The following is a 14,117-nucleotide window of genomic DNA, read 5'->3' on the forward strand; positions in this document are numbered from 1 at the left end:
ATATACACATGCTCCTCTCTTAGCTCGCCTAATCTGATCCATTCATTTATCTCTCAAAAAGGTGTTGAAGTGTTAATTAATGAATTAATTAATAATTAAGTGTCTTAATTAAAGCTTCTGTGTCCGAGCTTAATTAAAGCTTCGTCATGTTCGAGGCCGAAGCGCTCAAAACTACACTGAGATATTATAAGAAAAAAAGAACTGGACTCCTCTAGGCAGTTTATTAGGCGTACCACATGTATTAGTTCAAGGGCGTGCTAGTTAGCTTTTTAACTTGTGATTAATCAGAATTACTCACTAAATATTGTTGTGATTAACGCCATTAACCTTTCAATAGATTGACACCACTAACATGTCTCAAAAAAAAATCCTTCCCAAAATGCTAACTTCACAAGAGAAAGCCTTCCTAAATTTACTGAAAGTCAATGTGAAAAGATTAAAAAAACAAAACAAAAAAAAACTATACATATAAATAAAAATCTACCAGCAAATTGCTGAGATATTTAAACTCCTAGGGACCACCGCTCAGGAACCGCTCAGCCAGTTTGAATTGCTGTTGCATGTAGTTACCGATTAGTAATTAGTAAAGAATATAATATATAACGAAAAACCTTTATTTATTTATTTATTTATTCATGTTAACTTTAAAAATTAGAAGTGGCACATTTAAATCTGTTGAACCAGTTTTTTTCTTACATTGTGTGGAAGGTTTGTGATGAATAGGCCAATAGAAATGCTTTAAATGGAAATGTACATATTTTAATATCTCAGCAATAAGACAGCTATAAACCCGCTCCAGGTCCTATCAGAACAGATGTGGGTAAACATACATACAGTAAAGAGGCTCAAAAACGTCTCAATCTGAAGAAAGAGTCTCGTTCAAAGGATCTTGTGAACTAGATTGAAGAACCCAACTTGGTTCCAGATTTCTCCTGGATGTGTTCAACTGTGTTCAGCAGCAGCAGCAGCAACAGCAGCTCACCTGATTTACCATTATTAAGCCCTGATTTACCAAACCAAGTATTGGAGGAGACTCTTAATACTGGACTCCATGAGGAGAACTTTGGAGATGTTCTAATGAACACAGTGATGGAGAACCACCACCACCACTTTCTGTAGGAGTGTTATTATTAGTGTTTATTCTAATATTCCTGTTTTACTGAGCCGATAAACACTTATTTATATATATATATAATGACACAGATAGCTGTGTGTGTGTGTGTGTGTGTGTGTATATATATACAGATAGCTGTAAAGCTTTCAACACATGAACCTTCATGAGCTAATGAAAGCCATCGCCTACACCATGCTCAGCTTTAGGGAGACAGCGCCCCCCACTGATGGCAAGAAGAACTGTGGCTGTGTAGGATTTCTTTGAAGTTTTGTGGAGGCAGATGATTCGTGTGAGTGCGGCTGTGTGTGTGTGTGTGTGTGTGTGTGTGTGTGTGTGTGTGTGTGTGTGTGTGTGTGTGTGTGTGTGTGTGTGTGTGTGTGCGCGCGCGCGCGAGCGTGGGCGCCTGGCTTCCGAGAGAGGCGGGCTTGCTGTGCCCCCGTGGCAAAGTGTGTGAGCGTGAGGCTGCAAATGATGCTGAAGGAAATAGAACATGATACAGCTGACATGCTGTGTAGGCCTGCCTCTGCGTGTGTGTGTGTGTGTGTGTATTTCTATATTTACACACCTACTTAATTTGACTGCTGCTGGTTTAACAACACAGTAGTTAGCCAACATGCTAGGGGAAGAGGTGTCTCAGCGATTAGAGCTCCAGGCTATTGATGACAGGGTTGTGGGTTCGATACCCGGGCTCGACAAGCTGCCACTGTTGTTCACCCTCTCTACTCTCACCGCTCTGGGTGTGTGTGTGTTCACTACTGCAGATGGGTAAAAGTCAGTGATAAATATGTGCACCACCTTTACCTTTAATGTGGGGCTCACATGGATGGAACATGGGCTGGTTAGGCTCTGGGGGGGCATGGGCACATAGGCTTTTAATGGGTTTCCCAAATGGACCCTGTTGTTAATTTCACATGGGTCCCATCTAGGCCCCATGTTTACAACCCAGATGGGGCCCATGCTTAACCCCTCCTGGTCTCATCACTGACCCTAGTGGGCAGTCATATGTGTGGCCAAGACTTTGTGGTTCCCAGTTGGCCTGCCCATTACAGGCCTCACATGGACATGTTAGCTAGGAGTTAGAAGAACACACACACACACACACACACACACACACACACACACACACACACACACACTGTTAAGAATAGCAGTGCTTCAAATGGTTATTTGAATGATTCCATGGAAGAACCATGTTAGTAGCAGATACAGTGTTACAGTGCAAAGAACTTTATATTCCTGAATATATGCATGAAGAACCTTCTGGGAGGCTTTTTTAAAAGCAGGACTAAAGAAGTTCCTTCTGCTAGATGTGCTGAGAACCTGTTGGGTGCCTGAACAGCCCTCGTGGAGAAAGTTATTCATGTTCTTTTTAAAAACTTTTTTTTAAAAACTTTTACACTTTAAATGTTGCTACTCTTCCTACAGTTTCCAAGATATCATCACCATTCCAACTCTTAACACAACCGTCCTGAACTAGACAACTGTGCTTGTATACAGCTTTTGGATAAGTGAATTAGTATTCGTACAGTAAGCATCCGGAAAAATATACATATAATTATTGTGGCCAAAACACTCCCATAGGAATACATTAAAATATGTCCGTAAACTTTTAACTCAAAAATTCCAACTCCCCTGTAGGTCACAATTTCCGAGCTACAGCCAGCAAATGTGACACACTAGTAGTGTAGTTATCTGCGTGTTGATCCTGTCTGCGGATGGAGGAGCTTTGGGGCAAATGTTTTGGCACCCTACATTTTAGCCTAAAGTTTGTGGACACAGCTTTTCTTAGCCAAATGTATTGTATTGTATTGTATTTGGACACCCCACAAGATGTATCCAAACCTACTGTATGTACAGTTGGGTGCACAATTGTTTTTGTTATTTTGTCTCCACTGCAATAGATTTTCAGCTTTAATTCAAGGGGTTTAACAAAAATATCACATTAGCCACATAGGATTTACAGCCATTTCATTAGTTTACATAGCCCCTGTTAATTGCCACAGACTCAAAATTAACAAACTTGGACAAACTAACAACTACAAATATAAGGATAATTTAAGGTGTATCTTTAGTACTGGGCTCGCTTTCAGTTTTGTTTCCAGTAAGTGAAAATCTGCTCATTTCAGGTAAGATTTGTTGTTTTCTGATTTGGCCATGTGAGAACATTCCACTTCTTTGCCTTAAGAAGCTCCTGGGGTGCTTTGGGTGGTTTGTTTTGGGTCGTTATCCATCTGTACACTTCAGAACTCATCCTGCCACATCTATCAGCAGTCACATCATCAGTAAACACCAGTGACCCACTTCCATTTGCAGCCATGCATGCCCATGTCATAACAGTGCCTCCACCATGTTTGACAGGTGATGTGGTTTGCTTTGGATCATGAACCCTTCCTTTTCGTCCCCTCAGTCAAGTTGATATTGGTTTTAATAGGTGCAGGTACATTTTCAGAGAATCTACAGTGGGTCATGCCCCCCAAAGTGGGGGGTGCCACCCCTTGCCTAAACCACACAGAACATTTCCAGTAGTGAGAACGCCTCTGACAGGAAATATCTCTCACTGAACACGGAAAATTCACGGGTTCACACATTTCCAGACCCTGCCTCGCTAGTAAGAGCCCCCCCAACTTGTGCACTTTACGTCTTGACGGCTGCGTTTCAAATCCATTGTGGTGCTGTACGGAGACTGCACTACAAACACCGTCACTATTGTTTTGGTTTTGTAGCGGCTGTTAATTATTTCGCACTGATGACTGGAAGCCAACAGGTACTGCTTCGAAGAACCCATCTTGACTCGAACAGCGGGGTCAAACCCCGCAGGCCGTGCAGACACAATCAGAGACGCAGCCAGACGGGCTAAATTTAACACATATTTACGTTGCCGCTGCTCGGCTCTCCTGATAGTTGCTTCTTCATATTGAGAACGTTTTCTAGGTCACAGAAGTGGCGCATGTTAATTTGCTCTTTTGCTCAGAGGGAGGGAAAAAATCATCCTCACCACAAAATGGGTCATGGTAAAGAGGAGGCTGCTGCTAATCTGCCCATTACATAACTCTGAACTTTCCCCATGCTTTCCCCATGCACCGTAGCTTGCAGCCCTGGGTAGGCCCTACCTCAGGGCAGTGTCTGCTTAAGAATTCGGCCTAATGGTGCAAGCTGGTTTATCACGAAAGCTAAAGCACCAAATGACACCAAAAGCTTACATTTGCTGCATTTGTGGCACAGAGAATTTAGTGTTAGGAGTCCTGCCCAAGGCCTTCCTTCTGGCCTTCCTACCACTACAGCAGGGGTGGACAACAGGGGCCAGAGTCCAGTAGTTGGCTGATTTCCCTGCTCTAACAGACCCAAGGCCTTCCTTCTGGCCTTCCTGCCACAAAGAACTAACTACCACTACAGTATGGGTGGACAACAGGGGCTAGAGTCCCCAGTAGTGCTGATTTCCCTGCTCTAACAGATCTACTAAATGTGGAGTTATGACATAACTGAGTTTTGGGAGAAGGACCACGCCCCAAACTCCTCCTCTTGGCCTTCAAGCCCCTTATATGACCCTGCTTTTTGGTCCAACTCCGTGTCGCACAACTCCGTGTCCACCCTGTATCCTCCCTATCTTCCATCACTCACCACACCAACAGGGCTAATACCAGAACGGCTCAGAATACGTATGGAGGGATATGGAGACACTACCTCCACCATGTTTACAGGACCTGAAACAGGGCTATATTACAGCCACCAAGAGGGCGAATTATAATATTATAGTTTTTTTTTATTGTACCCAAACCATTGGCCTTCTGTGTTGCTAGGACGTTGCTATGGGAACGTTCCACTTGAACCCGTTTAACTCCATCAAAAGTCTGTGTACTTTTTAGCCTGTGTTACTTTGTGCCCCACTCCAGTATTCGGGCGCCGTCAAAACACAGCCCGCGACTCTGTGTGTGCAGTTCTCCTGAAGCGAGTGATGAATGCAGAATTGCTGTAGTTAAACCTCACTTTGTTCAAACTGGATGGTTACAGTAATCGCTCAACATGAGGCGAGATTAAAGTGCCTCATCTCACTCCTGCGGGTCGCCTGCGGTTGCCAGCTGCATCGTAAGCAAGCCTTTGAAACACCACGGCCCTGTCAGCTTTCCTGTCCTCTTTATCTCAAGTTATCATCTCCTGCACCTGTCCTCATTTCGGTCGCCGCATCCTTTACTTGCGTTCCACCGCACTGAAAGCAGTTTGTGTACGCGTGGGACGGATTGTCTGATTGTTATCCCCCTCTCTGGCCGTATATAAAAGTGCGCGCAAGCGTCTGGCACGTACAAGTGTCTAGCCATCATGTCTGCCAAAGGTCTGGTCGCCATCGCCTTCGTCGCTTGCTGGCTTCTGTGCACGCTGTGTCCGACGTCAGCCGCATGTGAGTTCAGGGATGGGGGTTTTTAGTTCAGTTCAATTCTTCATTGTTGCAACAGACAATCCAGAGGGGGGCAGTGGTGGGACGATTGGCTTAAAAGCAGGACTTTTCTGTTTAATATTCACATAATATGCGCAGTATTATTATACGTTTATCGTAAACTGTCTCGAAAAAGAAGACTGGCACTTTTGTACGTTAGCGAGGTCGTAGGGGGGTAAGGCCGCCTCGTTTCTGCGACCTACTTTGGATAGGGGCTTCGGCAGACTTTGCTGTTGGAATTACCCTACATTCATAGCGAAATGCATGTGTTTTTTGTAACACAGGTTCGGAGATATAGATTGGGCATAACATCGGCCAGTTCTTTTTTTTGTCCTAATTAGCAAGATGCTAGAGCCTGTATATGCTACAAAAGCTAACATACCTAAGTTCCCAAAAATAAAAGCTAGAAATCTGTCGTGCACATGTCGTGAAATATTGATGCACATATTGATGCATTCAGTGTCATCAGCCCTGGCGCTCGTAAGTTTGTGATGCACATCGTTGCTGTAGCCCAAATAATTGCATCCTAATTTTTGCAGATTTTGACATAATGTGAATCTGGAAAACGTGAGAAACGCATAGATGCTTGGATCTGATCCACCTTCTGGCCTGGCAAGCTGTTCTACATAAGTTATTTTAAATGATTTATAGATGCTTGTCTGTTTTTTTAAGGTTTAACATGGGCTTGCTCTCACTTCACTGGGTCAGTTTGTACTACAGAAGGACCGTAGTAGTAGTGGTAGGGCAACAAGAGCAACTAGCAGAGTACAATATAGACGTAGAATGCAAATCGATAAACTCTACAAATTAATGTAGACTAGGTAGATGAAGTCAAAATGTAGCTGGAATGGATAAAGTGGATGATGAGTGCACAAATCTCACAGGCATCTTGCAAATTAATTGGCCTTGTTAGAGCATGGAAAGTGACTTGCACTGCTGTGAAACAACAAAACATGGCTCTTTGCAAGATGCCCTTAAAAAAATACATTTTAATGGATGGTTCTCTGGAGAGTGGCGTTTGAGAAAATGAGGTGTGTGTGTGTGAAGTTAAAATGACCATTCATTTACAGGTACATAACCTGAAGATCACACGAAGGTTCTTCACACTCACAAATCTCTTTTCAAACTTGGTTCTTCAGAGAGTCAAAGATGGTTCCTCTAGGCATCTAGGAACCTCATATCTCCAAAACAGCAACTTTACCAGAGAAAGGAAAAAAATAACTTTAATGTCAATGTAAATATATTTTATTTCAAGTAATTTCGGAGCATTTCTATTGGTTCATTCATCAAGAAATTTTACACTTCGTAAAGACCACCTTTCAAACGTTTTAAACGATGTGAAAAAAGTGAAAAATATAACGTCATTAATACACTGTTAATAAATGCTTCTGTTTCAGTGATTGAATAATTTATTTAGTTATGTTCCTTTCATTAATCTTAGTCTTCATCTTAGTAATAAGGAATTAATTACCTAGTCATTTAACAGTCTTTACTCATAGCTCATAAGTCAATACACATATTTAAGTAGTTCTTTGTAGTTATTATAAATTGTGTAGATTGTTCCTGTCCCACAAAAACCTTCCAGAAAGACAACTTTACAGGGGAAAGGAAACAACCTTCTTAACTACTAATGGAAGTCAATGTAAAAAGATGTTAATCCAAGTCATTTTTAAGCATTTCTATTGGTCCATTCATCATACAATTGGGAGACAATAAAAAGAACAACTGCCAGATTGAAACTATATCAAAAAGTGAAAAAAAGTGTAAAAATAGAGATGGTCATTTTTTTAAATCATAATAATTTGTCTCAACCTTATTATAAACCTTATATACTTAACAGTCTTTACCCATGGCTTATAAGTCAATACACATATTTACTACGTGGTTCTTTGTAATTATAATAAATTGTGTATATCATTGCTGTCTCACCAAATTTCCAAACCTTCCAAAAGGCCTTCTTTACAAGGGAGCATTTCTATCGGTCCAATCATTAAATTTTGGACAAAACATAAAGAAGAACTGCCAGACTCCCACTATATCAAAACCTGAAAAACAGACTGGAGATGCAAAGTCTTTGTGTGACGACAACAACAATACAATGATGATAAATGCTTTGATTTCAATAATTCAACCATATCTGTCTAAACCTTATTAATAAGTTATTAATTTCCTAGTCATGCAAAACTCTACTCATAAGGTTTACTGAGTAGTTCTTTATAATTATCATAAATTGTGTATATCTTGGATGTCCCACAAAAACCTAGCATCACCAAAAGTCATGTTGTAGCATTTCTATTGGTCCATTCATTATTTTCATTATTAAATTTGGATGCAATGTAAAGAACCACTGCCAAAATCATTGTCAAAACGGCAAAAAGAGCAAATATGGAGATACAGGGCTTTTGTATGGTAGGGCTAAATGCAACAATGCAGATACAGTAATAAGATTTATAATAATGTTTTAGGATGTACTAATTAATTAATTAATTAATTATTACATCCTAAAACATTTTTATAATTAGTTATTATTTATATTATTATTTATTTTTATTCATATATATTTATATATATATGAAACTGACCCCCTAAAGAAGGGCTAGGTGATGACTGACACAAACTGTGGATAGATGACTGTACAAGGTGGAGGTACATAAAGGTAGGCGTTATTAACAAACGTTACCACTGTGTGTGTGTGTGTGTGTGTGTGTGTGTGTGTGTGTGTGTGTGTGTGTGTGTATGTGATGTCAGACGGGCCGCAGAATCATGCCTGCTGTGTGAAGTACACTCGGAAACCTCTGGATTTCAAACTGATCAAAGGTTACATTGAGCAGAGCTCCCGAGAGGTGTGCCGCATCGATGCCATCATGTGAGTCAGCCGACCGCACTACACCCCCGACCCATTACCCACACCTCGAGTGGTTACACCGCTCAGATCTTCCATACATGCTCTTTTACACTACATGAAACCCACAGCCCTCAGAGTGAAGTACGGTGTACTCCAGTATATACTGTATACACACATCCAGAGCTCACTGATCCACTACCTTCTGAATGTGCTTATTTTTCCAGATTCCTCACAAAGCGCAACAAGAAGGTATGTGCGAGTTCAGCGGACGAGTGGGTAAAGGTGGTGCTGCGGCGTCTGAGGTAAGGGGGAAAAAAGCAGTGTCCTCATGCTCCCTTCGTAGCCTTCGCTAAGGTCCTCTGTAACATTTACAGTGTAATGTTGATCACTGGAAATGTGGAAAAGCTAGGTTTTGATAAGGGGACTATTTTTCTTTACAGCATGCTTGAGATTTAAATTCCTCACAAATCAGAGCAGCTTTAAATATAGAAAAGAGAAGATTGTAAAACATTTTGTAATTTTATATATATATATATATATATATATATATATATATATATATATATATATATATATATAGTGTGTTGATATATGTATTGTTGCAGTCATGCCAAAACCTTTTAACCTTTAATGGAAGTTGATGTAAAAATATTTCATTCCAATCATTTAGGGGCATTTCTATTGGTCCATTCATCATAACCCAATGTAAAAGGCAACTGCCAGATTCACATTATGTAAAAGAAAAATTTGCAAAACAGCAAAAATGGAGATACAAGTTTTTGGCAGGATGGCAACAAATATATATCAAAGTTTTCTGTTTAGCTTGCCATTAATTAAACATAAATAAATCATTTTATATTTTATTGTACATTATTTAGCTTCTGCTTGACATTTTCTGGATTGTACGATGAATCTACACCACTACAAAAGCTGTGACTCAAATATTGAAACCTAACATTTAATGATATCCAGTTTATCCATTTTTTTAATAAATACATTCTTTCTTTGCATATTGGTCATTACTGAATAACTCTTACTAGCTGCTGGATGACAAACATTTTATAGGTTTAAGCTTAGTTCTGGAATTAGGTCTACAGAACTAGCCTTAATGTCTGTCCAGGAAATCAACCCTAACCTGTTTGGCATGTAAGGAGTTAAACTGGCAAACAGCATTTGCTCTTGTTTTCGGTGCTCATTCTTTTGCAAACAGGAAATGCTTCTTGGCAGCGCTCTGCTAACTTGTTCTTGTGATTTTTCTTTGCAGCGATAAAATGAAAAAGATGTCAAACCAGCAGCCTGACCGCGCCGCCACCTCCAGCGTCAGCATGCTTTCGGCTGGGAGTGCCCCGACAAGCTCATAGAGTCTCCCTGTGATCCCTTTGCTAACATCCCAATACTTTCTTATCTGATGCACAATAATCTATATTACACTTTGCTAATGCAGTGACCTCTTAATGCCTTTATTACTGCCTGGATCAAACCAGTTGCTTGCAGCATTAAACTATATAGTATATAACTCATGCTAGGCTACATGTTGCTTGTCACTTTTATAGACTTAATATCATAACCACTGATGTTTGCATTACTAGTATTACAGTTGTCAAGTCTGAGAAAGTCAGTATTAATTTTATTTTAGCCATAAATGTTTGATTCTGCACTGTTTATAAAAACTGAATCTATCAAAAGATGCATATAATATATCTATAAATATAAATATACTGACTGTATCTACTCTGTAGTGTCTATCTGTTAAGGACATGAGACCTAAAGAATGCTTAAATAAATATAATGATCATCTTCTACAACATGCCTGTCTTTGCTCATCTGAGAGGGTCAGTAGAGATTGTAACACATCTGCTGGAAGGTGTCCATGCAGGCCATGTTTGCGATGATGTCCTGTGATTCAGGGTCGTGCTCATCCTCAGTCTTGGGAGCTGCAGGCACCGGAGAGCCCATTCTGGCTCTATGCATCAGCTGCATGAGAGAGAAAGAGATGATGAGAAGTCCATGGAACTTACAAATTATATTAAAGCAACACTATGTAACAATTCTACCTAAAAACAGCAGCTTCAGAATCATGTTGATGGTACACTAACTGTAATGGGGACAATGGCATCTCAGTCATTGCCACTCTGGGCCAGAATGCTGCTACTGCACTGTAGAGCTGCACCTCCAGAAGTCACATTAGTGTAAAATCCTGTAATACTACACTACCATCTCGGTCCACATGCTTCTTTCACTTTTAGTTATGGTATTGTGTCTCTCATATTGTCAACAGACATTTATAGCTGTCCACAAGGGGCGCTCAAAGCATGATTTTGTATTTACCAAAGTTTAGTAAAAGGGAATTACGCTCCCCAACTGTAGAGGGAGTCCAGGAGCAAAAAAAGACAGATTCTCGCATAATGCTGCTTTAATATTTGCTATTAATTGAAACTTCTGAACTCACGATTCGATTCAGTTTCATGTCTCTTCAGGAAATTATTCACTGCTTCATGGCATCTCAGATTTGCAGAAGGCTTCTAGTTCTGTGAAATTTTTGGTCCGTCTTTCTCTACTGCTTTTTTTTGTGGTCTATTCATAGGTTCTCAATGAAGTTCAGGCCGTGGGACTGTGAAGGTCATGGCAAAAGATGAGGCAAAGCAGGAAAGGTTTTCTTCTGATGACTCTTAAAGCTCAAAGGTCAACGTTTGCAGTCGAGCAGAGGTCTTGAGTGTTGAGCGCCTTTCTAGCAAATCCACACGCTCCTTCATCGGCACTATGAATGTATAATCAAAGCCACAATCGTGAGCAGCCTCCAGTTCATTTAATGTCAGGTGAAATGTGGTGTTGCACAGTGTCCCCAGGTGAACAGTCAGTGTAGTTTGTTATGCTGACTGTTCACCTGTTGACCAGGGCTGGCCAAAGCAGCACTCCTAGATGCTTCACATGCTCTTTGGTGTTTGTTTGTTATTTCAAAGTATATCCAGTAGGTGGCAACATTGTATTAACGGCGTAGAGCCATGTGTAACAGCCCTAGGCTCATGTGCAAGAACTGTGGCCTACTGAGAGCTACTTGGAGAACTATCATTATGCCTAATATTGATTATGTCCTATTTCTGCCCTCTCAACAGATCTGACCATTCAAGGCATGGACTTCACAAGACCTCTGAAAGCGTCCTTCTGCGGGGTGGGTGGGGCCTCCATAAATCACAAACCCTTAAGTGCCTATTACATGCTCTCCAGTTCAGTGGTTGCCCACTTTCTTGGGCCACTTTTGGTAGGTACTGACCACTGCATACTGGGGAAAAACCCTGATGTTTTGGAGATGTTGCTGACCCTAGACCTTCTGAGGTTCTGTCGTCTAGCTATTATAGTTTGGCCCTTGTTAAAGGGGCTCAGATCCTTATGCTTTTATTTATTTCTATCTTTTTAATATGTGTCAAAAAATGTGTCATTGACCCACATGTTTGTCATTAGCGAATAATTCTTACTGGTTACTGGATGATAAAGCTTAGTCCTTGAGATGATTCATCAAAGTAGTTATGCTTCCATGGTCTACCAAACTCTTGGGTCTAACCTCCAGTAATTTAAAGTGCTCCCACGCATTTCTGTGGCACGTTTTGGGTCTTTTCTCGTATCCTTACCTCAAGAAACTCCTCAAAGCTAATGCACTTGTAATTTTCCACATCTGCTGTCTCGAACATTGCCATGCGCTCCTCAGCAGTGCTGCTTTTCATAGTGAAGTCCATACACGCGTTGCTGTTGTGAAAAACAAGGGCAAAAGAACAGAGAATAACAAATAAAATCATCAACATCAAGCCCCGCCTTCTTAAAGGGTCACGTCCCCTTTTAGCTGGACTGATTGGTAAAATATTCTGCAGCACGGCTGCGTTTATTAAGGAAAACGGCCAAACTGGGAATGAAAAAAGCTTGTTGCACTCGACAGCGATCCATCCACATTACCAACGAACCAGTTGAGGGCAGTAGTGGTTTAGCGATTATAGCACTGGGCAACTGATGACAGGGTTGTGGGCTGCTACTGCTCAATTTCACCCTCTCTGCTCCCCGGGTGCTGCAGCAATGGCTGCCCACCGCTCTGGGCATGTGTGCTGACTGTCACTGTGTGTGTGTGTGTGTGTGTGTTTACTGTACGGATGGGTTAAAGGCGGAGGTCAAATTCCATCTATATCCAACACTGATGGTGAATATGGCTGTCTTGTCTTGTGTAGAACCAATGGTCCATGGACATCGATGTGTAGCCAGGGACGTCCAGCTAACTGAGGCTCAAATCACACAGGTTTGAAGGATAAAGGCTCATATCTGAGAGAGTCGTGAATGGGCTTAGGAGGGTTTTTGACTGTATTCAGGGACATAAATGACATTTAAATGACAAAAACATGAACGATTGACCCACTCGCTACAGAATGCGTAGGGAATGTGAATGTAAACGCACCTTGCTGACATAAATGCAGAGCCATAAAGCTTCCCTGCTGAACAAAGACCTACTGACCCATTCTCCTGCACAAACAGTCACATAATAATCCATACAACTGCTGGCTGTAATAACCCAGTATGGCTTGCTCAACAGTCTGACGTCCACATACCAAACAATCAGAGTAATGTTAGCTGTGCTAGTAATATGATAATACACTATTCAGGTTATTGACTTTGTGTCAGTCCAACAGCTATTGGATCCAAGCCTTTTCGCTCTATTCTGATCTGAACTGGTGCCATTTCCTCAGTTGTTTCCTGTCAGGAAAAAAACTGATGCTCTCCGGATGTATGTGCTTTCCCTTAAACCAAATGCCAACTGACCCGTCCATCAACCAAGTCATGTTTGGGGTTTGAAGTCAAGTTAGCTTCTTTAGCTTTTGCTCTGAAAGAGGCTACGAGGCTAAGCGTTATCAAGCCTATATCACCACATACCTCAAACCACACTAATTGAATCTGACATGAACTTGCTTTTAGGTGGTTTTTGACACTGTGCATGAACAAATTAGCATAGCTATACATAGCAACAGCATGTCTGATGTAATCATGAACATGAAATGACAATATTTGGGCTGACCAGACAACCTTTTTTTCTTTTTTCTTGGAAAGTGGAAAAGAAAGGAGATTATTTAGCAATAGTTGCTGCCTTCCAAAGCCTAGGCCGCAGCCGAGGTAGGGCGGGTCCTCGGAAGGACTGTCCTATGATTACTCCTTCATAGTAGCCTATTGGTCACAGAGATGGAACGGTCTAGCCAGGCTGTGTGGTAACGTCACAGGGAAGGCCCCACCTCTTGCAATTGCGGTGCTCTTTCATCCCCTCTTGTTGCTCAGAGAAATGTGGATACCCAAGGGTTGGGAAAAATACATTGGAACAGTGTTCTATGCCGTAGCATCCGAGAAACTCCTTATTTTAAGGCACATTAGAAGAAATGTAAGGAGAAGATTAGCAAGTAGCAATAAAGATTATTAAGGCTTTTATATCACAGCATATTAACCACAACGGACGGTCACGCATCCCCAGTGTGCTCTTCGGCTAACTGCCAATTCTCCTACGTCAGCTAACAGATGCCCACGCTGCAGAATGCAGAATGACTTACTTAACTTGGCTATTTCGGCTATATTAAACACACACGGGTGGGCTATAAGCTCCAGTGCGAAACTTCAGAGGCTGAAAACATGTCTTGGCTGATCAACTGCTGCTGTACTTTGTGTTTAGGCTTAGTCAAAAGCTGCCAATTTTGGATATTATGGCGAAA

The 14,117-nt window shown here is 41.3% G+C and overlaps 1 protein-coding gene across 1 annotated transcript; it reads left to right on the top strand.

Annotated features, from left to right (window-relative positions):
• The first annotated feature begins 5,427 nt into the window (after positions 1–5,427).
• On the top strand, positions 5,428–10,175 carry ccl20l (C-C motif chemokine ligand 20-like). The gene is made up of 4 exons (XM_072686972.1): positions 5,428–5,507; positions 8,292–8,409; positions 8,613–8,690; positions 9,653–10,175. Exons 1-4 carry the CDS (start codon positions 5,429–5,431, stop codon positions 9,747–9,749), a joined length of 372 nt encoding a protein of 123 aa, XP_072543073.1. The 5' UTR covers position 5,428; the 3' UTR covers positions 9,750–10,175.
• The last annotated feature ends 3,942 nt before the right edge of the window (positions 10,176–14,117 follow it).

The sequence above is a fragment of the Salminus brasiliensis genome, chromosome 9 (genome assembly GCF_030463535.1).
Source record: "Salminus brasiliensis chromosome 9, fSalBra1.hap2, whole genome shotgun sequence".
Taxonomy (NCBI): Eukaryota; Metazoa; Chordata; class Actinopteri; order Characiformes; family Bryconidae; genus Salminus; species Salminus brasiliensis.

Coding starts and splice junctions, on each gene's coding strand:
- ccl20l (XM_072686972.1), top strand. CDS start 5,429: ATGTCTGCCAAAGGTCTGGTCGCCATCGCCTTCGTCGCTTGCTGGCTT. Junction 5,508..8,291: donor GTGTCCGACGTCAGCCGCAT/GTGAGTTCAGGG, acceptor ATGTGATGTCAG/ACGGGCCGCAGAATCATGCC. Junction 8,691..9,652: donor GTGGTGCTGCGGCGTCTGAG/GTAAGGGGGAAA, acceptor TTTTCTTTGCAG/CGATAAAATGAAAAAGATGT.